The sequence below is a fragment of the Rana temporaria genome, chromosome 6 (assembly GCF_905171775.1).
Source record: "Rana temporaria chromosome 6, aRanTem1.1, whole genome shotgun sequence".
NCBI classification, from domain to species: domain Eukaryota; kingdom Metazoa; phylum Chordata; class Amphibia; order Anura; family Ranidae; genus Rana; species Rana temporaria.
Genome location: NC_053494.1, coordinates 151,198,400 through 151,223,604, shown reverse-complemented (window position 1 = coordinate 151,223,604; position 25,205 = coordinate 151,198,400). Strand labels below are relative to the sequence as shown.

General features: G+C 40.7%; 1 protein-coding gene across 3 annotated transcripts in view; it reads left to right on the top strand.

Annotated features, from left to right (window-relative positions):
• Nucleotides 1–25,205, top strand: part of PCNT (pericentrin) — a 148,294-nt gene that overhangs the window by 21,266 nt on the left and 101,823 nt on the right. For 2 of the 3 annotated variants that reach the window (XM_040357594.1, XM_040357591.1), the window contains exons 3-14: nt 1,055–1,219; nt 6,688–6,837; nt 8,065–8,211; nt 8,319–10,076; nt 10,682–12,764; nt 14,268–14,347; nt 14,468–14,561; nt 17,114–17,360; nt 17,564–17,648; nt 18,569–18,785; nt 21,748–21,902; nt 23,198–23,400. In XM_040357594.1, the coding sequence (XP_040213528.1) occupies nt 1,055–1,219; nt 6,688–6,837; nt 8,065–8,211; nt 8,319–10,076; nt 10,682–12,764; nt 14,268–14,347; nt 14,468–14,561; nt 17,114–17,360; nt 17,564–17,648; nt 18,569–18,785; nt 21,748–21,902; nt 23,198–23,400 (5,384 nt within the window). The remainder of the gene's footprint in view (nt 1–1,054; nt 1,220–6,687; nt 6,838–8,064; nt 8,212–8,318; nt 10,077–10,681; nt 12,765–14,267; nt 14,348–14,467; nt 14,562–17,113; nt 17,361–17,563; nt 17,649–18,568; nt 18,786–21,747; nt 21,903–23,197; nt 23,401–25,205) is intronic. The other variant, XM_040357593.1, reaches the window with a different exon arrangement.

Genomic DNA, 25,205 nt, shown 5'->3' with positions numbered 1-25,205 from the left:
GGCATGTAAACACCATTTTAAACATGGGTTACTATCTGTCAAATTAAATCATTCAGGATAAGTTGTAAAAAGTCCTGTGTACATTAAGCCTTAGGCATCCACATGGACTGCCAGATTTGTCCTTGATATCCACCTTGGAATTTCATCATTCTACATTCTGTGGTATTGCTACTTGTTATCAATTCCAATAAAATAGAGATGTATCTATCATAAAATCGTTAATAAACCGTCACCAATTTTTTTTTTTTTTAAGGCACCTTTTCAATTTTGTCATCTCTCAGGAGATGAATCATGAAATAAATGTTAAATTATGCATACATTTACCATCTTCATTCTGCTAGAGATTGGCACTGACAAAATATTCTCGTTACGGTAATAAGTAACATTATAAAATGCCCAGGACTACCACAGCTTGATGGGCATAGATATAATATCTCTATCTCATAGTTATTCAGCCATTTGCTAGCCAAAGCCACCTCCTCAGGATCAGAGTGCAACTGTTTTTGCTCTCTGAAATCTATTGGTAGCTACATGCCTGTCTAGGTGTCGGGGACCAGATTTTGTCTGCAAAGTATATTTTTCAGATTCTTCCTGATAAGGAATTATGTCTGGCAATCTGTTTTTTTTTTTTTTTTTTTCACCTTCCTTGAAATCCTTGATTGCCCTCTAGAAATCTGTGAGGCCCCGTACACACGACCGAGTTTCTTGGCAGAATTCAGCCAGAAACTCGATCTGAGCCGTATTCTGCCGAGAAACCCGCTGGTGTGTACACTTTTTGCTGAGGAAGCCGATGAGGATCTCATCGGGCCAAATGGAGAACATGTTCTCTATTTCCTCGTTAGTCAATGAGGAAACCTGGCTCGCCGAGACCCTCTGCGGCTTCACAAGCAACTCGACGAGCAAAACTATGTGTTTTGCCCGTCGAGTTCCTCGGACGTGTGTACGGGGCCTGAGAAATGTGGGTCCATGTCAAGGATTGTGTGGTGTGTTTTTTTTTGTTTTGTTTTGTTTTGTTTTTTTGTCATGATCAAAGCTCATCTTGCTATTTTGGTAGATAAGTTTGGATCACAGCTCGCTGGATGTTTCAGAGTGCTTGGACAAAATGTCTGATTTGGAGTACAGACTACAGGAGAAATGGGAGGACGGTGACATTGGTGTTGAGGATATTTCACAACTGCAGACAACTGTTGCAGATGATTCTTCAGAGCTACATGAACAGGTATTTCTTTTGATTTGTTACCATGAATAATAGATCACATATTTTACAGGTATTATTCACATGTGATATTTTAAAGATTTTTAGCAGTAATAGTTAGGGCCCTACAAAAAAGCAAATCGCTACTGTAAATATTACTTTCACTGTCCCACAGTAAAAAACGGTAGCGATTATTTGCTCTTTTTGTACTTCTTTTTGTTTTTTTTAACCCCATTATGTTACTAAACATCTCAGGCCTGGGTTCCCACCTCTGTTTTTTGGTGCTTTTTGCAGAAACACACTACAGTTCATTTACATGTTTTCCTATGGGACACGTTCACATCCATGATTTTTTTTTTCAGCTGCTGCGTATTTGGAAAGGGCAAGGACTTTTTAATGCAAAACGGTGCCATTTTTTTTTTTTTTTTGGGTTCAATATACTTCAATGGAGAAACTGCAGAAAAGCATGTAATGTGTTTGTGTGGAAATTTGTGTTTTATAATCTGCCCAACAACAAATTGTTCCCAAAAATGATTTTTTTTTATTTTAAGGCCATTATCCGATTAATCAAAACAATTGGCGGCCAACTAATCGATTATGAAAATAATCGTTAGTTGCAGCTCTAGTAATAGTATTAAATATAGGATCTCAATCTAGAATATATTTTGTACCCAAAGTATAGAGTTTGCCATTGCTGATCTTTTTGTTCCTGAAATTCCTTCCTTTTTGCTAGCATTCTAATCCAGCGGTATTGGTTGTTTTAGTTTTTGGTCAGCTTGCATGTTCCAGGGCATTGATTCCAGATAAAGAAACCAGGAACGATCAGGCAAATGGCATTTTTAAAAAGGGGACAGTAATATCGGCTTCTTTATCTCATTATATATTTACTTTTAATGTCATTTAAATGGAACTCCAAGGCTAGGCCTCATTCAAACTGGCAATGACATGAATGCGTTTGTAACATTTATAAATGCATGTAAAGATTTTATATGGTATAATTCATGTTTCGTGTATAACCTGTGTTTTAGGTGCATTCAGATAGTGAAAATAGAATTGTGTATACAAGGAAATTTCAAATATCTAAACACGAGCACATTTAAATATAGTGTAGAAGGTCAAAAGAACTTATTTTTCTCTCTTTCTGCCAGAAGTTTTTTTCATCGTAATGCATAAGCCTTGTAAATCTCTGACTGATAATACAGTGGTCACAGGGCTATGTATTTGTAAAGCTTTACCTATAATTTCCTGGGTGTCAAAGTAACCTGGGAAGCTGGATCAACATGCATACAAGTGTTTCATGTTTTGCTATTTGGCTCTTGGACATGCAGAATCCTTATCTGGATATAATTTCACGTATCTCTCAATGCAGAAGTACACTGGATGGTGAGATTCCGCACATTGTTCTATGGCTATTAATTTTTTATTATTCTTTGGCTGGAGTTCTGCCTTATGTTGCCTTCTAAGCCATTTTATATTCATATGATTTTTTCAAGATGTGTATAACCCTTTCACGCCGACGGAACGCATATATGCGTCCTCTGTGTTCGGGGGTTATGCCGGGATGATGCCATCATCCCGGTACTGTTGTTTAGAGCGGGCGATCGGCTATCCAAACATAACAACCGATGCGGCTAAAAGCCGCTCGGTTGTTATGCCGGAGGAGCGGGAGGGGACATCCCCCCTCCCGCCGCCTTTCGCCGCTCTGACCGGGCCTCCCGTCCCACCGGGAGACCCGATCCTCCATCCGCCGCGTTCTGTGTTCAGGCGGAGACTGACACTAAGCCGTAAACGGCTTTGATTCAGTCTCCGCATTGAAACCACGGAAGCGGCGTCATGACGTCACTTCCTGGTTTCTCAGCTGCCAATGGCGCCGGATTTAAAAAAGTACACAGTATTCAGAATCGCCGTTTTCGGCGATCTGAATACTTTGAAGTGCAAAGGAGGGCTCGGAGGTCTTTTAGACCCCGATCCCTCCATAAAGAGTACCTGTCATCACCGATTTCTGTCACAAGGGATGTTTACATTCCTTGTGACAGCAATAAAAGTGATCAAAATGTAAAAAAATAAAATAACACAATTTAATATTATAAAAAAATAAATAAGAAAACCCCCAAAAAATTTTTTTTAAAGCACCCCCCGCGAGCTTGCGCAGCAAAGAAAACGCATACAGAAGTCGCGCCCGCATATGAAAACGGTGTTCAAATCACACATGCGAGGTATCGCCGCGATCGTCAGAGCGAGAGCAATAATTCTAGCACTAGACCTACTCTATAACTCTAACCTGGTAACCGTAAAAAAAGTTTAAAGCGTCGCCTATGGAGATTTTTAGGTACCGTAGTTTGTCGCAATTCCACGAGTGCGTGCAATTATAAAGCGTGACATGCTTGGTATCTATTTACTCGGCGTAACATCATCTTTCACATTATGCAAAAAAAATTTGGCTAATTTTACTTTCATTTTTTTAAAATTCATGAAAGTTAATTTTTCCCAAAAAGTTGTGTTTATTAAAACACCGCCGCACAAATACCGTATGACATCAAATATTGCAACAATCGCCATTTTATTCTCTAGATTCTCTGCTAAAAAAATATATATAATATTTGGGGGTTCTAAGTAATTTTCTAGCCAAAAATATGGATTTTAACTTGTAAATACCAAATGTCATACATAGGCGTAGGCATGAAAGGGATAATAGAATATGTTCCCTCTTCTCCCAAAAATAATGGGGAAAAAATCTCATGTATCTGCCCATCTTGAGTGTGTAAAGGCAAAACTTTTTTAATTTTAGATTTTCAATATTCCCGGGGGAAAGTTGGACCCTCTGTCATTTTTATTGCGGTCTATGTTCCTTCTGGGGAGAGTCATGCATTTTACTGTCCTGCTAAACCAGGGTTTCACAAATTTGCTTGGAATCTAGGAGCCAGCTAAAAAAGTTAGAAGCCAGAAAACGCTCCCCGTCCCGACGAGCTCGCGCGCAGAAGCGAACAATATGTTAGTAGCGCCCACATATGTACACGGTATTCAAACCACACGTGAGGTATCGCCGTGATCGTTGGAGCGAGAGCAATAATTTTAGCTCTGGACCTCCTCTGTAACTCAAAACATGCAACCTGTAGAATTTTTTAAACGTTGCCTATGGAGATTTTAAAGGGTAAAAGTTTGTCGGCATTCCACGAGCGGACGCAATTTTGAAGCGTGACATGTTGGGTATCAATTTACTCAGCGTAACATTATCTTTCACAATATGAAAAAAAATTTGGATAACTTTACTGTTGTCTTATTTTTTAATTTAAAAAAGTGTATTTTTTCCCCAAAAAAGTGCGCTTGTAAGACCGCTGCCCAAATACGGCGTGACAAAGTATGGCAACAATCGCCATTTTATTCTCTAGGGTGTTGGAATAAAAAATATATATTGGGGGTTCTAATTAGAGGGAAGGAGAGGCAGTGAAAAATTGCACATTAGAACTGCTATTTTACTTGTAATGTCAACGGCCACCACCAGATGGTGCCAAGTCACAGAAGGAGGCTTGGGACTTTGCAAAGCCCTCGGCCTCAATTACCGGCCATCGCGGGCCCGCCACGATCGCATGGAGACACAGGATCCTGTGCCTCGTGATCCCCCCGCCGCGCGATCGCTGGTAATTGAGGCCGCGGCCTCAATTACCGGCGGGCGCCAGGTTACAATTTCTTGTCGAAATTGCGACCTGGCGCCCGGATTTAGTCAAGCCCTGTGCTAAATACTGGCTGAAATGTAAGGTGAAATACTAAATTTAAGAGTTGCAATGAGGGGAAGAGGTGAGGGGAAAATTATTCCAATGGGGAAGATTTTTAGGTGACAACTGTCTGAAGTAAAAATTCTGTCATGGACCCCCGCCCTCAACAGGATTATGTCCGCCGTATAAGCTTCCTTGCCCAGCACTATCCAAAACCCCTTATCCCATCCAGTCACTTGCTGAGACATTGGTTTAGGGTGGAAAAACCTAAAACTGTTTATTCAGGCACAAAGATCTACACTCAGGGAAAATTCCCCCCTCCCCCCATTCTTTGCATAATGACACAGGGTCGGGGTAACGGGAATCCAGGGAAACAAGGACAGAGATTAGATGGGACTGATACTGTCACAAATTCCCCTTACTTTAGGGAGATTTCCTCCCTTTTTGTTGTCTCTCAAGTATAGGAAGTAAAAGGGTACTCTATTCGACCTAAAAAGAAAATATTTAGCTTCATATATTTCTCTACTGCATCAGAGAGATGCGTATTTTCTGACTCCTTTTGCTTCCCAACATGCCATTTGAAAACACTTGTCATGAAAGAAATACATATGTAGGCTGCTGTTGCTGGCATGTCGGCAGTATAGCTGTGGTGCTGATCACATTGCATCAATACATTTGCTGTTGCTGATCTACAGCAAGTGTCAATGTATAAGGAATTATGACTTGACTTTTATTGCATGCTTGTTGTAGATCTGTCTCTGGTGTTTTAAAGGGCCATAAAGCCTGGCAGTTAGTGTGTTTTCAGAAAGTCGGCAATAACAACCTTGCATATGTTTGTCATGACAAGCCTACTACGAAGTATAGGAATATGGGAGCTTCATGGATGACTTAATTTTATAATGGTAAAGACAGTCCTGGCTTCACTACACCTAGTCCATGCCAGGGTCTGCACCAGGGGTCAAGTCCTGGGGAAAAAAGTGTGGGAACTCCCACTCAAGATCCACTCCCCCACCCAAAAAAATAAAAATTATACGCTCATATGCATAATTACTAAACCACATGTTTTGTTTTTTTAGATCCACTGTATATTAGTAATCCTTTGTTACTGGCCACTTCCTATATATGGATTTATTGGGTAGTGTGCGGGTATTCCGTCACTTCCTCGATGCCGCAATGTCTCCTGGGAGCTTTTGTCATTGTTCCCAGGAGACATTGCGGAGGTCTGCCGTGAGTTATCGCGGGATTTAGTAAAAAGCAAGTTCTTTCTAAATCCCGCGATAACTTGCGGCAGACCTCCGCAATGTCTCCTGGGAACAATGACAAAAGCTCCCAGGAGACATTGCGGCATCGAGGAAGTGACGGAATACCCGCACACTACCCAATGAATCCATATACAGGAAGCGGCCAGTAACATAAAGGATTACTAAGGTTCGCCTGCCCCTGACGGTGACTCGAGCTGGGCATCGCCGCTTAGTGAATGATCGGCTCGGGCGGCTCAGCTGCTCTCGGCTGCTCTAGTCCTACAAAGGGAACTGCATTCCTGCTGTGAAAAAAGTGCAGGAACTCCGTTCCCACACGTTCCCGCAGGACTTGAGCCCTGGTCTGCACCTTTTTAAAAAAAACGTAATCACTGGTAGCCCCCTTCTATTTACTCTGGTTAATTTGTTCTGACACATTCCTATTCTCTCATTATGCGATACAGAGCAGCTAAAATTGTGCTGTTTGCTCTCAACATTTGGTACTTTGCTGCAGTAGTGATTCTAGGAATTGTATTTTCAGGACCTTCAGTCTGCTGTCCATGAACGAGATGCGATCATAACACGGCTGTCAAGTAATTTGCAGAAGGCTTTACTGGATCAAAAGGAAATGGAAGACGAGGCCTCATGTCTCTCCAGTCAGATACAGGCAATCCAGCTTCAGCTGCAGGATGTGAGTTTTACAAATTCAAAACTACGTGAACTGGTTATTCTGCATGCTTTCACTTTGCAAAATATGAACACTGATGTTACCCTGAGGGCTTGCCAATTGTTAATCTACTTGCTTGTGGAAACTGAGTTGGAGTAAGTACCCATGCTTGTGCTGAATACTTGACTGGATACAACTCCAACTAGGTCTTTTGATAGAAATTAATTATTTCCGTTGGGTCTTCAACTGCTGCTGAGTTATCATAGTGGATAAGTGGATCTGAACTAAAGTTAAGATTTGGTATCTTTTTATTGGGAACATCTAGGGTGCTATTTGTGTCTAAACAGCAGTTGAATAAATGTGTATTTTTTTTTTTTTTTTTTCTCTTAAATTCTTCTTGAAATTATCAGTACAATTCTGGAATGTGAGGGAGTCAAGACACTACTTTAGCTATACAGCCATGAGGCTGTTGGCACAGTGGGATTTTAGGCACTTCTCTCAGTTACTGCTAGTCTCAGGAAATCTGGAATCAGATATGATGTCCGTAGCCATCTATCTCCTGCCAGCCCTATCAAACTGGAGCAGAGAAAGCTATAGATGTGACTTTAAAATGTGCCTTCCAGAGAATACCACAAACAAAAACTTTATTACAAATTTAAAAACACTGTAAAGGGATACATCGGTGCCAAATTCCCACCAAAAAGTGACACGTCACATTGTTGCCTGAAAATGCCATAGCCCCAAATCACGTCAGCATCATGGATCTATGCTTCATCAGGATTCAATGACCATACAGGCAATACTGGTGGCTAGTCCTTGACCTCTGCTTCTTCCCTTCACAAGAGAATATGTGTGTGTGTGTGTGTGTGTGTGTGTGTATATATATTATAAAAATTTTTTTTTTAAGAAGTATAGCCAAAGCTTTTTTGGCTTTATTTCTCCTATGGATTACAGGAGTGTAGTTTGTTTTGCAGCTCTGTAACACGCTTTCAGACAGCTGCTAACACAGCTTGTCCATGCTCTAGATGCCTGACCTGGTAGCTGGCTCAGCCTTTCAGTGAGCCACTGGGAGCCTGATCCAGCTGCTCCTACCCCTCCACAGCATGGCTCTCTGCAGCCTGAAGACCAAAAACGAAGCTAGCCGCAGTGTTTTGTATCTCCTATTTATCCATTTTACTGGACGTGTGTTTTTTTTTTTTCAGTATTCTGTAGGTCTGTTATAACAAGTGTGTTATACTTTCTTTTTAATAGGCAAGTATGGTTCTGAAAAACGAAAGTTTAGGAAAGAAGGCGCTGCATCAGGCTCAACAACAATTTGCTTTTATCCATAGCGAACTCATGGACCAAACTGTCAAAAAAGCACAAGACCTAGAAAGAAAGTTGGAAACATCTCAGAAGGTAACTATTCATTCATAGAACTTGAGAATGTGATTTGCCACATCATTTTTAGACTGTTTAAAAAGTATATTTTCGGCAGCACCACAAATAATTCTGTTTTATTTCAGTCTACTAAAGAAAAGGATAACCAGGTGGCAAAACTTGAAAATTTGCTGCATGAACAACAGACAAAACTTGAAATCCTTCAAGAGAAACTAGACTTGTCAGAAAGTTCTGTTACCCATCTGCAGCAGGAACTTTCTGAAAGAAATCAGGTCATAGATCTAAAATCTAGAATATCCATGCCTATTCAGCCAGATTTCACACCTTCCTGTTCAGGTGATGATCAAAGAGATGGCAAAATGCAAAGATCCTTTATCAGTGGACAAGACAGCGTTGAATCTCTCTCCTTGCTTGTCATAGATGTAAAACAAAGGCTGGCAGAATCGGAGTGTGTTCGAGAATCTTTAGTCAAGAAGATTGAAAAACAAATGAAAGACTTTGAAACTGAAAGAATATCTTGGGAACAGAGGTACAATGATGAGGTGTCAAGCCTCAAGGAAAAGTTGCAACAAGCGGAGCAGACTGCAACTCATGACAAGGCCGACAAGGATCGTTTTAACAAAGAAATTAATGACCTGAAGGAGAGCTTGAGGCTTGAAGCAGAAGGCAGTAAAGCATTAAAATTACAGCATGAGAGAGACTTGCAAATATACATGCTGAAACTTGAAAGCATGAAGGAGACTAAAGAAATGCTGTGTGAGAAACTGCTTGGTAACAAAAAGGAAGGTTCTGACATGGATGAAGAAAAAAGATGCTTGTTGAATGATTTAAAGGATGAACATTTCAGGCATGAACTCGAAGACATCAAGAAGAATTTAAGCCGGGTGAAAGCCAGAAAAGAGTACGAAAACACATCTCAGCTTCACAAGGAAGAGTATGATGAAACATTTCATTATAATGAAGGCCTGACTCTAATGGATAAGTACTTGATCCCTAGCCAGCTTGAAGTGTCCTATGGCCATGAAGATGTTGGGGACCACAGCAGATTTGAACTGGATAGTGACTTTATGCTAGAGCAAAGTATCGGCTCCACAATGGAAGGAAACCTTCCACTCCTCTGTTCTCCCATGCCGATCACTGGTGTCTTATCAGGTGCTGCATCTCTAGGGACAATTTTGGATCCAGAGTCTTTTGCCATTTATTTATCACAAAATGTGGGCTCTTCAGATAAGAAATGTGAATATAGCTCTGATTTTGCTGAAAATGCTTTTCAGAAATGCAGCGTTCTTATGGTACAACTTAAGGACAAAGAGAAACAATTACAAATCTGCTCTGAGTCTCTGGAAGAAGCTATAACTAAATGGAGAGATCTGACAGCTGAACTTGCTGCTACGCAATTGGAGCTAGACAGAGAGAAGACAATTAATAGAAACTTGGAGGAACAGCAAAGACTAATTGAGGATCTTAAGAAAGAGAGGGATGAATTTAAACTGTCAACTCTGGGCCAACATTTGAAGGAGACGGATAACCAACAGCTGGCTAAAGATGAACAGTTATCACAACTTGCAGACAAAAATGTTTTTTTGGAAAATAGGCTGTCTTTGGTGGAAAGAGAGCTAGAAAAAGCTATAGCGTTAAACAAAAGCCTACAGATAAGCAATGTTAATCTTGCCGAGAATTTGCATGACTCTGAGAAGGTCCGAGAATCCGAACATCAGGACTTTGATAACAAACTGAACTCTAAGGGCCTAGAACAACAGTTGCTGCAAGAGGCAATTAAAGCAAAAGAGGAAGAATTTTTCAGGAAAGAGGAGAGCTTGCGTGAAGAAGTACATTTATTAAAGCAAGTGAATGAAGGTCTACAAAGCAGATTACAGGAACAGGTGAGTAAAAGTAATGCAATATGTCTGCTGTTATATGGGGAGCTGCTAGGCCTACTGGTTCCTTCGGGCACCATGGGGCTGTGCCCACACTGCAATTGTTGATTGCTTGTTTTTGTCTAGGGGAGAGGCGAAAAGGGCTTATACTTGCCTGATCCTCCCCGCACAAGACCAGTGCCTGCAGCTCCAGTACCCCTGCGCTGTAGCTGTCTTGAGTGAGGGACTGTTCCTGATGTCATCGAGCTCCATAGACCTGCTCTGGGCATGAGGATGCCTGGAATGTTTTACTGCTGGATTGTGGGAGAACACAGACTTGAGGAGAGGGGTTATATGGTGTGTGTTCACCTTTTTTTTAATTTTTTTTCTGAAAAGGTGGACTAACCCTTTAAAACAACATGTAAGCCTCTCTGTTCTTTTTCCGATACGGAGTCCACACATATACATATGGTTGATGGTTAATTACCAAATATTCAATTGATTTGTGTTGGTAGAATGTTTGTATTTGGGGAAATCTATGGTGTGAAAGATGGATGTATGTATGATGGATTATTAGCATTCGTTGTGAGTAATTGGCTTTTTATTTATTTTTTTATGTCTTATGTTTGTAGCTTGTGCATAATGTGGACCTGGAAGCTTTACGACTTAGTCTGAACAACATGCATACTGCCCAGCTAGAATTAAGTCAAACAAACCTGCTCAAAGAAAAAGAGTGTGCCTTGGTACAACTTCGAGAGACATTGAATGAAAAACGAGCTCAGGGCGTAGCCTTTCTTCAGAGCCATCACCAGTTCGAATTGCAGCGTTTACAGGATGAACATAATCAAGAGTTGAAGAATCTTAAAGATAAACTTTCACAGGAAGAACATTCATTAGCGATTGAACAGCTGAGGGATGAAAATGCAAAAGAAGCTTTGGTTCTGCAGCAAAAGAATAGTCTTGAGATGGAGAGGTTACAAGACCTTCATGGAAAGGAGAAAGAGGAGTGGAAGCGACAACATGATCATCTTCTGCAAGATATGAAACAGCTTCAAGACAAACTTGCCCAGAAAACAGCACATCTTGAGGTGCATTCAAAAGACATTGACTTGCTAAAGGAACAGCATGCAAAGGAAGTTTTAGAACTGCAAGAATTGAACATAAAAGACAAAAAAGACCTTCAAGATCACTATGTTCAGCAGGAAAATGAGTGGGAAGCACAGCAAGAAAAGCATTTCAATGAAATAAAGCTACTAAGAGAAGACCAAAAGGAGTTGCAGTCAAAAATTATAGATCAAATTAAGCTTGAATTTTCTGAGGAAATAAAACGGCTACAGGAACTACATAATACAGAAAAAGATACCCTGGAAAAGCTCCATGCAGAGGAAATACTAGAATGGGAAAGCCAGAAAAGTTACTACTGTGAAGAGCTGGAACGGCGGCAAGGTGAACGTGAGGAACCCTTCAAAAATCTAAATTTGGAGCATATTGATTTGTTGAAAGAACAGCATGCTGTGGAAGTAATGCAACTAGAACAGCATAACCAGGAAACTGAGAAGATAAAGGAAGATTATGCCAAGGAGAAATGGAAAAAACAGATTGACCAGCATTCTCAGGAACTAAAGCAGTTAAAAGAGGAGTTTTCACAAAAAACTTTGCAACAAAATGCGTTGCATAAAGAAGAGATTGAGCAATTGGAACAAAAACACTCAGCTGAAATACTGCAGGTACAAGACCTTCATAAACGGGAAAAAGAGCAACTTCTTAATACTCCTCTTCAAGAAAAACAACTTTGGGATGAACGACAAGAGGAATTTTCAAAAGAAATTCTACAGCTTAAGGAGAAATATAAAGAAATGGAGGCACTTCACAATCTCCTTGTTCATGAGAAAGAAGACTGGAATAAGGATAGAGCACATCAGTCAGAGGTGATAAAGCAGCTACAGGATGAGATTTCCTTAAAAATTTCACAGCTGCAAAAACAACATTCAGAGGCAATTGAGCATCTACAAGAGCAATATGAGAATGCAATGAAAGAAGCAAAAGACCGACATCACAGGGAAAAGGAAGAGTGGGAGAAAGAAAGAGACCAATGCTCTCAAGAGTTGGATCTTCTGGTGAATCAGCATTCATTAGAACTGAAACGTATTGGAGAAGAACTTTTGCAAGTCTCCTTGCAGAAAGCAGAACAGCACTCAAAGATGTTAGAGCAACTTCAAGAAGAATTCTCAAAGACTGTTTTAGATATTCAAAACCAGCATAGCCGAGAAATGCAGAAAGTTGTAGAGCTTCATGCAAAAGAAAGGGCACAGTGGGAAAGTATGCATATACAAAGTTTCCAGAAAACACAAGATATGCCTTTAAAATGTGAAACTACAGTGGATCCTGAATTGGTTCCGGAACTGGATTTACAAGATTTAAGAAAGCTTAAAGAACAACATGACATGGAGGTGAAGGAACTACTGAACTATTACAAAATAGAAAAAATGGAATGGGAGAATAAGCTGGTGAACCTTTCAAAACAAATGAACCATTTAGTGACTTGTAGTTTTCAGGAGATTAAAAAGTACCTAGATGAGCACTCTGAAGAGAATGAGGGACATTCAGCAAAGATACTAGAACTACAGGAACATTATCGAAATGAGATGGAGACCATACAAGAGCGTTATGCATTGAAGAATGTAGATTTGAAGGACAAATGCCAAGGTGAAACGGGTATGATACTTTCTACTAATTGTAAGGGACAATATACCAGACCATAAAGATATGGGCATTATTCAAACTTCACCTTGTAAATTCTAGTCTAAAGATCATCTGCTTCAGCAAGCTACTAAACTATCAGCAACTTTCTTGAAACTCCTTAAAGCGGAGTTCCACCCACATTTTTAACTTTTCACCTTCCGGCTGTAAAGCGTGCATTAATTGCAATTTGGCATATCATTTTTTTTTTTTACACTTACCACAGTAGAGATGAAATTCTCTGCAGAGAAAAAATGGGAATTAAGCGGCGATTGGTAAATGACATGGATTTTAATATAGTGTAAAGGAACGGATTACATAAAAAATTCTGGGTGGAATTATATAATAATGATTAGTCTGGGCCCTCGACCTTGAAGTGAATACTGTCTCTAGTTTTCAAAACGGACGTTGGCATTAAGACGTGTCAATTATAGGCGATTTCTTGCTGAACTAGCTGAAACTGAGCAACGGGTGGGTCTTCAAGTACCACCTGGAATGACAAGTAAATTTTAAATTTTAAAAATAGATTTGCACGGGTGAAAATATATTTATTTAGACTCAACAGTGACTGCTTTCTATCAGATGCAGGCTGCTGAACAGACGCTACATCTGCCTGAATATAATAGCTAGTGTTGAAGATTCCCCCATCTGTGCCGTGTATCGGTAGCTGTAATTTAGAAAGATTTGGCAAGCTTTGCTGAGAGTTAAAGGTCACTAACTCTGTCAAAAACTCCATTCCAGATCTCTATTCAGACCTTTCATACTAGTGCAGTAGTATATATAAAAGTTTCTTGAAGGTTGTTGAACGTTGGCTGATGCTCCTTAGTAAGACTACACATTGTCCATATATTTAGACCCTAAGGCTGGATTTACACCTACACATTTTTTGTGCTTTTTGCATTTTGCAGATTTGCACTACCGAACGTGTTCCATAGGAAACCATGTTAAATGGACTGTAGAGCAAATCTGCAAAAAGCACTAAAAATGCATAGGTGTGAATTGGGCCTTAGGCTATATTCACAACAAGGCGTTTGGCGGTAAAGCACCGCTAAAAGCTTTACCGTCTTTTTTGCAGCACTTTTCGGCCGCTAGCAGGGCGCTTTTAACCCCCACTAGCAAATAAAAAAGGGCTGTATAGCACTGCAAAGATGCAGCTTGCAGGGCTTTTTTTTGCCGTACCTCAGGCTTTTACATTGGAGTGAGAGGAAAGGCTCTTTCAAGTCGCTTTGCAGGCGCTATTTTTAGCGTTATAGCGCCTGTAAAGCACCTCCAGTGTGAAAGTAGCCTTAGCCTGCCACCACCTTTTACATGACTCTTGACCTCTTTTGACTGTAGGTGAATTATTTCCTCTATCTCTTGCTCTAAACTTGCTTCGTTTTTGGACTGTTGTCTCACTTGTTTTTAATACCATGTCTTTTTGCTTTTTAGCATTATTCAGATTTGTTGTTGTCTGTAATGATTTTAAATGTAATTCAACAGCTTCAGCAGAGCTTCACCAACCACAGATTTCAACTTTCCTGAACCAGGATGAGAGTTTGGGACAACAAATGCACAGTCAGGTACCAGGCTTGCAAGTTTGTTTTAGAAATTAACTATGCCCCTAGTTTGGTAACACTTCTTCATAGTCTGACATTCTATAGCTTGAAAATCTAACTTCTGATTTTGTATGCTTCATTTAGGTGGCTTCAATGCATACCATTCAGTCAAGTCAAGAGATACAACTATTGTTGTGTCAGATTGACAGCTCTCGAGCAAGTCGACAAGAACTAAATGGTAAGCATATTTTTTGACATGTTGAATAAATTAATGCTTAATTCTTAAAATGAAACTCTAAGCAAACCGTGTTAAAATACACATGTTAACTGTCTGGTTTGAGGGGATAAAAAATAAAAATTTCCTGCCACTTTTGATTCATACACCCTTTGTCAGGCAGCACAGCCAGAAGGGTGACACCATGTTGACTACCTTTATCAAAACTGAAATCCCTTATTTGAGTTCTTGATACGTAAAGAAGGATTGGGACTGCTGTCATAGCTTACTGCTAACCAGTGCTCCATTAGATATTTACCTTGTGTCCCGTCCTGCTGACAACTGTTTCCCCAGACAGGAAGTGAGGGAAAAAATCTGCAACAGCGAAATGGGCATAAATACACTTTTTTTTATTTATTATTTTTTTTTTTTACTGTTGGAGAGCAAGTGAATATAAAGCTCTCTGATGGCATCCAGTTAGCTGTAAAAACCTGAGGTGGTCCATCCTTTCTCAATTCAATTAAATCCAATATTAAGGGACATTTTTGTTTTTTAGCTAGACCCCTGGTCCCCAACCTGCAGCCCTTTGGTATTTGTTATGTGGCTCTTGGACATCAGCATTCTATAGTGAGAACATTGGGGTTTATTTTTATTAAGGGTAATTGCATTGATCTTTTCTAGTGCCTAGTATTCCTAATATTATACAGTATTGTCTTCTGCAGCATACCCCCAGCCAAAAAAACTAGCACACTTCCTTACCCTTGTTTCTTCTATTAGGGCTGCAGTTTCTGGCAGTCCTCTCGAGCATTGCATATATTAAACTTTGTGTGGCCCTTTGGTGATATCCGTGGCCACTTTTGAGTCCAGCTTTATCCCATTAGTTGATAACCACTGAGCTAGACTAATGCAATAAGAGAAACAATGGTATTGTCTTCCTGGTTGCAGTATGCGGCAGAATAGGCAGAATCTAGCAGCAACACCCTGATAAGCTACCGACTCTGTTCTCTCCTTTCATATCTACAGTTATGAGGCCGTGGGCACAGGAGGACCCTAGCATCCTTGCATACCAAGAAGCGCACTGATATTTTATTTGGAGGAATTCTAGAGGACATTTTTTAAGAGTGCTGCTTTAGATACAATTACCATTTCTAAACTTTCCCAATGCTATAGGAAATGCTGACTTTGAGTTCAGTTTCATTTTAAGCCTCCATTGACGCTGGTACAATTTTTGTCATGCGATTTAAGTTCCAAATCACATGACAAGTCGCACCCCATTGTTGGCAATGGGACTGTTCAAATTGCCGCGACTCGTGCTGCAACTTTGAAAAAGGTTCCTGCACTACTTTTTACAGATTTTCATTGCGACTTCCATAGACTTCTGATAAATGGAATTTCAGGTGAAAATCGATTTGTGGCTTTAAAATCGTGCTGAAGTAGCATGATTTCAAAGCTGCACCAAAGTTAACCAGGGCGAATGCTCCCTTTACACCATGCAGGTGCAACAAAGTGTGCATGCATTTTTGCATGTTTTGGCGTGTTGCTCTGCGTCACATTGAAGGCAGCCCATTAATTTCAGTGGGCTGCTGTGTGTGCAATAAACGTGCAAAAGGGGACCATTTTTAACCATGCTGCATCACAAGGTTCTTTATCATTTCTTTTTGGCGCAAGGTAGAGCTGCACAATTAATCGTGATCTCGATTCAACCCCCCTGACAATCTCCAATGCAGAGTTTGCAGATTGATTCATGTAACAAGAGACTTTATCTGCTCACTCAGCTGTCAAAAGAAAACATCTGTGTAGTCTGCCAAGTTTTAACAGGAAACATTGTAACTAATGATTCCTTCTTGGATCAAAGGGATAAACTTCTGTGTGTAAAGAAAAAATCCCCAAGTTAACAACATGAAACATTGTAACCAACTTCCTTCCTGGATCAAATTTCTGTGTGTAAATGCAGGAAGTTTAACCACTTACAGTCCAAATCTTTTTCTGACACTTGTTTTGTTAAGTTAAAATCAAAATTTTTTGCTAGAAAATTACTTGAAACCCCCAAACATTATGTTTTAGCAGAGACCCTAGGGAATAAAATGGCAATTGCTGCAATATTTTGTTGCACTATATTTGCCCAGCAGTCTTTCAAATGCAATTTTTTTGGGGGGAAAAAATACACTTCAATGAATAATAATAAAAAAAATACGAAACGGTAAAGTTAGCCCAATTTTAAATTTTTTTTTGTTTTAATGTGAAAGATGTTACGCGCAAGAATCGTGATCTATCTTCTAAGCAAAAAAATTGTGATTCTCATTTTAGCCAGAATCGTGCAGCTCTAGCGCACGCAAACCAGCAAAGTGTGCGGGGAGGTTCCATTAGGAGCTAATGGCACTCTTCGGTATGCCTGCTTAAAGCGGAGTTCCAGCCTTTTCTAAGGTTTATTAAGAGAAGTCGCTGAGGCGGTCCCTGGGCGGAAGGAGGAAGTGGAACATGAAGTCCCACTCCTACCTATATTAAATTATGTTTATCTGCATACCATTCAGCTTTAAACGTGTAACTTAAATTCTGTTGCAACTTGTCTATTTTAGAGTTGAAAGACCACCTTATTGCTCGGTCTATGCATCTTGAAGAGATTGAGAGAATGAAGCAGGGCTTCCACAAAGAGCAACAACGGCTTAATGCAGCACATGAGAAGGATGTGGAGGACCTGAGAATTTACTTTGAACAAAAGTCCAGAGCAGCAGAGGAGACCTATAGAGAGAATTTGGAGTTGCTTCATCAGCGTCTGAGAGAAATGAGCTTTGAAGGGAGAGAAGAAATGAGTACACTGAACAGGTTTGCCCTTGCACTTGTGCAATCATTTGCTGTCACTTTTGTGAATATTTAATAATAAACTTAATCTGTTTTTATTAATTAGACCAGGTTGATATTTGTAGTATGCTATCAAGCAACAGTTTTTCTCCTGATATTTATTATTCACGCTTTTTCATGCTCTCTCCCAATAAACCAATCTCCTTGCTTTGTTCTAATTTTTATAGCTCTGTTTTGACTTTGGATGAGTCCTTTGACAATGAAAAGACTGATCTCCTTCTTCATTTGACAGACCAGCTGGTGCAACACAAGGTGACCTCATTGTATAGCAGCAAATCGAACAGGTTTAGGCTCCATTCACACCTAGGCGTTTTCACGCCCGACGCTATTGCAGCCTGCAATACGCTGGAGGGGCGATTTAACATTGTCGGCTATGGAGATGGTTCACATCTCCACGCCAAACGGCGTACGCCTGAAGCTCAAAACAAGTCCCGGACCTTTTTTTCAGGCGGCTTTCGGCGTTCGACATAGCCGACAATGTTGATCACCCCTCCGGCGTATGTTAGGCTTAAAAACCGCCGCGTTTTGTTGCGGTAACATACGCCACGTTCAGGTGTGAATGCACGCTTATTATGACTTAATGGTTTGTTTGGGCCATGCTATTTTAAATTAACAATTTCCTTGACTGCTGAGAGTGCTGTATAAACTGTATGTAGCAGCAGTTGCATACAGTATACAGCGCTGTGTTCCGGTAGCAGGCCGGGAACTTCCATTCCTTGAACAAAATCAAGTCGGGCTGAGCACTGCTTAGCCACTCATAGCAAGCCTTGTTTTTTTATGATTGAACATGAGGTTCCCTCTGCCTGATTTTGAGATTGTGGTGTCACCCCCCCCCCCCCTCTTCACCTCAGCCAATCAGAGGATACCTTGTATTCATTCATAAAGATGCAAAGCTTCCCATGAATAATTGAGCAGCACTCAGCCCAAGTTGATTTTCTACCATACCTGGAACACAGCACTGTTTACTGTATGATACATAAAATGTATACAGCACCCCCAGTGGGCATATCTATTAAGAAAATAGTTCATTTGTGCCAGCTTGGCACAAATGAACTATTTTTTTTTTTTTTTTTTTTAATTCCTAGTAACCCTGGATTTCATTTTAACGTAGACCATGTTACCCATGACGATCACATGATTTAGTTCATCTGTCCTTGCACTTTGTTTTGCAGGAAGAGTTGTCTTCTGTTCGGCAGCAATCTCTGGATAAGCACACGCAAGAGATAGAAAATCTCCATGCTGCTCTGTCTCGGCAGTATCAGGAGGATTTACTGAACATGAAGATGGAGCTTTCTGACAAGTACACTTATGAATTTGAAAATTTAAAAAGAATGCATAGTTCGGAGATGGAACAGTTGAAAGCCAGATTGTCAGAAGAACACATCAAGGGTGAGATGACTTTAAGGATTTTTTTCTGAGAAAAACAGATTCTGATCTTTCTGACCTTTATGACTGTTTAGTAAATAATTGTTGCCTAGCTGCTATGTTTAAGCTCTTGTTTCAGTGCTTATGTCATTAACCTGGAACAAATCTGCAAAAATGAGTTTTGACTTTACTCTAATTTGCATATTTGTTCTAGCTCAGCAAAGTATTGAAGCCTGTGGATCAACACAACAGCCAGACAACCAGTATTTTTTAAACTTCTTCTTTAGTGACGTTGCTGTAAAAGGTTTACTTTTAGGCTGAAATCCAGAAAACTTATAGCAGCACAGTGATAGAGTGAGGACCAACAACCAAAAGTGGCCTCCCTTGCTGTGCTATGTGCCAGGATCCTTCAGAAATTAAAATATTTGTAATCTTTTACCTTTTTACTCTAATATATTTATCTGATTAGACATGGGGTGGTGACAGGGTGTATTAAAATGACATACACTAAAGCTAGTAATTTCAGCTGCTTTTCTCCAAAGGACATTTTTATTCATAGTTGCAAGAGACGTACTGTTTTATATGAAATTTCATCGCACATAATGGTTGCATTGGCTACAAGACATGTGTGGATTTAACATTTGTCTTGGTGGATCTCCCTTTGAGGGAATTTGTTAATGTGGTAGTATTTTGGTAGATGTTCCATCATCATAGGAAGTTTGTACCAAGTGACAGCCATGGAATACTTAAGCAAAACAAAATGTTACTCCCAGCACACATACCAGCTAGCCAGCAAATAAAAAAAAATATACACAATTTGCTGTAAAAACAGAGCTTTTGTTTGCACTACATTTGCAAACGATCTCTTAATAGTAAAGTCTGTGATGGCTTTTGTTAGAACAGGCATGTCCAAAGTCCGGCCCGCAGCCGCGGTTTTGAAAGGCCTGCCTGGTTATCCAAGTTAGCCTTTCTCAACCAGTATGCTGCAGGATCAGGGGAGAAAAGCGCTGTCGGATGAGCCCGATCTCCCGATTTCCTACTGCCGAACTGTACATCTGCCCTGTGAGAAGCTCTGTTGGCCTCAAAAGTGAAAGTAAAGTGCAGGGGAGTGTGCTGTGCTCTCTGCTTCCCCCTACAGTGCAGTACCCAGTTGAATGAGGAAGCTAGATTTGTTTTAAAAGGGCTTTGTGTGTGTGTGTGTGTGTGTGTGTATTTACTTTTAATCCGGACCCCCCATTCCTGTACCATCAAAACTGCTTTTGTATGACTTCTTTGTGATGGCAGCCAGGGCTGCTGCTCCTCTGAAAAGCAATCCATGCACAGATCGCTTTTCAGAGGCATTATGATGCCTCCTCACCACCTTTTTTAAGCCCGTAAATTCAGCATCACTATACCGCAACAGTTGCAGGTAGTTGCAGTGCAGCCCAATTCAGCCTGTGTATACCTCCAGATGCAGCCACAGCATGTGTACACCCCCAGCTGCTGCCTCTACAGCTAAAGTGGGGGGAAGTTGGATGTGGTAAAAAAAAAACTGCTTAACCATGTGGTTTTACTGCTCCTCCAACCTGACATGTGAACAAGCGCCTGGTTCACATCTGTGTGGCTGCGTGCTGCATGTAGGGCAGCCCATTAATTTCAATTGTGTTCCCTACCCACAAAAATGCAAGGAAAAAGGTCCCTGACCTTCCTTTTTTTTTTTTTTTTTTTTTTTTTATTGCCCTACATCAAAAGCACCCCACATTTTCCAATTAACGGTACCCCTAAAGAGTAGAGCATTCATCTGTGTGTCTGTGTAACGACACCCAGAGTATGAAAGGGGTTAGTCGTTTAGAACATTCCATTTCTCAATACAAATGCGGCTACCGAACACACCAATCCGCCAAACAAGAAACCCATACGAATAATTCTCCCCCAAGTACGAGACGAGGCTCTGTATTGAGGGTCAAGCAGGAATCGGACTCTTTATTGGTACCGGCATACAAGTCTTGTATACAGTCGAAGAGGAGGTGCATACTTCCTGCTCATATTACTCTGAAAATACACCTGTGACCAGAAACCTAATTAACATGAGCTAATTAACTAATCCCTTTAAGCAGCCTGGTCATTGTTATGATAAATCAGGATTTCACTACAGGTCAGCGAGCATCTCACAGAAGATGATGTATTATCAGAAGTATAACCACAAGACATCTTCTCACAATAGCAGGAGCTCCAGTAGGAGTTGGCCCGTCTCCTACATTGTACAGAGGCCAATGTGATCAGCTCTCTCAACTAACATGTTGAGTTCAGAATCAAACAAGCCAAGAATTGTCTTTTACATATATCCTGGGAGATATTGTGGATAAATATTACTGTTCCATTTTAAGTAATTCAAGACCTATTCTCATTTGTTTTTTTTTGGTCACCCTGTGCCCAAAAGTGACTCCCGTCACTGTCTGCAACAAGCACGAAAAAGGCAAGAGAGTTCTTGTTGGGCAGTGTTTTGGTGTTCGAACTAACACACTTTGACCAAATTTTAATGGTTCAAAGAATGTCAGGCAAAATGGTCGGCCGTCACGCATGTTCACTTCACCTCTTTGAAAAAAGTTTGGACACCCCTGTGTTAGAGAATGTATAGCAATGGATAATTTAAGGGTAGATATGCCTGAAGACAGTCCATTCCTCCTTTTTTTTAAAGGTTCAGTTACACATTAGCCGCAAATGTTTCTCTGTACCAATTCCAACAAGCTAGACAAAAATGGAAATGGTCTCAGTTTATAAATGGTGTGCTGGGAATTTTTTTTTTTTCTGCATACTCACCTGCAACCCACCCCCCCCCCCCCCATCCCAGCAATGTGCAGCACAGATCCGAGAGCCTGGCACCATACTGTTTGCTAGGACGCCGGCAGTGGTAGCACATTTGCAAAGGGCACAGCCTATTTGCCTTTAGTAAATCAACCCCAATGTGTCTTGATAGATATTTTAAATTTATTGTGTTTTTTTGCAGAGCTAACAAGGTTGAATCTTGAGAGCAGTGGACAAGATGGATGTCCTAAAAGAACACAGCCCTTGGAGAAACTGGAAGAACCACAAGATCCAAAAGTAAAGATTGAGGAGCTGTCGAATAGTGCTCGGGATGTGGGCTTAAAACAATTGGGAAAGGTATGTTGCGTGCAGCAGAAGCTTCTGTGGTGATATGGGTAGGGGATTTGGTGATGTTGGTTTGGGGGCAACTGTTCAAAGAAGTGGTGGAGTCACGGAATGCAGGAAGGACACCGCTGTCCGCTATAGATTCCTGGGTTGGTCACAGGAGGAAGCCAAACTATGCGGCAAAGGAAAGAACAGCTGCTTTGAGGATGGTATAATCGCCAACTGCAGAAGACACTACCTGCTGCTTCAAGTGCCTGGGCTGATGGCAAGAGAAAGCGACGCTGTGCTGCAGGTGGCGAAGGATTGGGAGAGGTGTGTAACAGCCACCAAACTGGGAGAGTCGAGCAGAGCCAGAGGGACCAGGTGCCCTGAGTGACGTCGCTGCCGTGCCAGAAAAGGAAAGCAGGAAACCCGTGGTGCACTGTGGACCTCAAGCTGCCGAGTTGCTGTAACTACATGTTTCGTGCTCCTGCGCTTTTTCAAAGTGGACTTTGACAAAGCGCAGGAGCGTGAATCATGTAGTCACGGGTTTCTTGTTTCCGGCACGGTGATGACGTTGCTCAGCGTGCCTGGTCCCTCTGGCTCTGCTCGACTCTCCCCATTTGGCGGCTGTTACACACGTCTCCCCATCCTTCACCAACTGCAGCACAGTCCGACTTTCTCTTGCCATTAGCTCAGGCACTTGCAGCAGCAGGTAGTGTCTTCTGCAGTTGGTGATTATACCACCCTAACAGCGACTGTTCTGTCCTTTCCTGCATAGTTTGGCTTCATGTCACCAACCCAGAAATCTATAGCGGACGGCCGTGTTCTTCCTGCTTTCTGTGACTCCACCACTCCTGGATACAGAAACGGCCTTATCACTCTACTGGCAGAGGGCTGCAGCTTCTTCCATCAGTCCCATCATGGTCTATATAACCCCCTCTGCATGTTTGACCAGCAAGTCTTTTTTGGATCGTGTTAACCCTTATCTACCCAGAAGTAACTTGTGGTACGGTTTTACTTTTAACTTTTTTACAGTTTTTGGCAAACCCCTTTGACCATTGCCGTCCAAGCCTCCTTGTCGTCCTTTGATTGGCCTACAGTGCAATAAGCAAGGTCTTTATTATTCGTGTTCTCCATATGTACTCTTTGGATTCAACTCCATAGAGCGCCTCCTAGTTATTTATTTATTTTTTGGGGGATATTCATTGTTCCAGTTTTTGGGACTGCACTGGGTTCTAGTCCATCTTAACCTTGTTTGGTCATGACATTTCCACATATGACTTGCAGCTTTAGCGCTTAAGGGTTTTATGTTGTTGTTTCTCTAGTCATCTGAAGACGAATCCAGAGCAAGCTTTGGGGATGTAGTGGAAAAGAAGCATGTTGGATGTGTACAGAATTTGCAAGAACAAAAAGCCCCAGGGCCAGAAAGCATCAAAGATCATATGGCGAGTCCGTTGGAAGAACTTGTCAAAAGACTGTATGCAGAAAAGACGCAAATTTTTAAAGCAATGAAAGAAGCACAGAATAGGTAAGCTGCTTTATATTTAACTGTGTTTTATTTATTTTTTTTCTCCTCCGTTTTGGCATGAATACATCCAGATTATTGCCCATCACATCAACATGGCATATGCATATCCAAAATGTGGCCTGAATACACCTTGAACATAACGTATTTACAGGCTGAATATAGTGTATCGTCCTGAATAGAAACAAGTTAATGCCTCTTGACGGTTTCTACACCCCCCAATCTACCTGGGAAGCTACTCCAAAGATGTATTCGTGTAGACCGTCAACAGGCATTTATTTTGTTTCTGTTCGTAGTCATGTCCTGATGGGTTTTTATATTGTAATGTACACAAATCAAACCAACAAATGTTGTTTAACAAACCTTTTAACGGTACAGATAAAATCAGTTTAAAGATGGAAACTGGTAAAAAATCAACTGTAGTCGGTTGCAATTGTTTTTGCAGATCAAGCAGAGGTAAAAAAAAATATGCATTCGCTCAATTCTGAGGAAAATATTAGAGTATCACTGTGTACTTTTGCTGTTCTAAAACAAACATTTGCATCAGATTACATATTGAAAAATGTCATTATCACCAAACATCTTATCAATTGATGGAATAAGAAAAGTGTCCAAAATCTCAATGTAAACTTGTGCATTTATCAATGTTTAATGACTGTCATCTCCCCTGTACCTTTACCTGACATGCAATCCCATATCATCGATGATTGTGGACATTTCCTATTTTTTTATTTATTTTTTCCAGGCAGTCGTCATGGTGATTCCATAACATTTTCCTCAGAATTTAGTGATACCATTTTTTTTTCCTCTGCTTGATCTGCAAGAACAGTTGCAACTGACTACAGTGTGTGTGTGTGTGTGTGTGTGTGTGTGTGTGTGTGTGTGTGTGTGTGTGTTTTTTCTATTACACAATTGAATGAACATTCCATACTTTTGTGCCAGGGGTTGTAGCAAGCTGAAGATGGCAGAATATATACATGTAAAACTTTATGTAGGGAGATTTGTTTCATCTGTGTATTGTCTGAGGCTGTTCATCTCACTGGGTATATGTAAGGGCTTACATCCACTTTAAAATCTTTGTAATGAACGTTTAGCTGTAAATAACAAAATTAAAAAAAACAAATGTATATATTCTCTATCTCTAATCTTTTATAAGACAAAAATTCCCCCCCCCCCTTTGGAGCACTGATAGATAGATAGATAGTATAGGCCTTTTATGTGTCGGATTTAGACCTTGACACTGCCATTTTACTAAAATGTTTCCGTAAGCACTTGTGAAGCATTTAACACTTTGTATCTCTCTTTAGGCCTTGAAAACTTACATCTGTTTATTAAATGCAGAGTCCTAATAAAATTGTGTGTTGCTTTAAAGGTTAAGTGCATTTTGACATATTTCTCCCCCTGTCCCAGCAGCATTTATATCTCTGTCCCATGGTCATCATGACCCTTTGGAAAGTTTTTTTTTTTTATTTTCAGAAAAGGTCCATACAAGATATAGCAGCAGTTCAAGTACATTAGGAAGGCGGGTGTACAGAATTCTAGCTAACTGGACTTACACAGTGGCTTCGTACTTATATATGCTATCAGTAACATAACTGGAGATCAAAGAAGAGGGTGGGGTGAAGAGAGGGAGAGGGAAGAAGAAAAAGGAAGGGGGGAAGAGGACAAGGGGGGGGCAGGCAGGAATGTCAGGGGAAGTAATGTTCCTTGGCGGCCAGTCGTCGACTCACGGCGGGTCCTCCTTCACATGCTCTCCCACACCAGATCGTGGTCCTCTAGCCTGTCCCGGATCCTAGCCGTCATTTTTT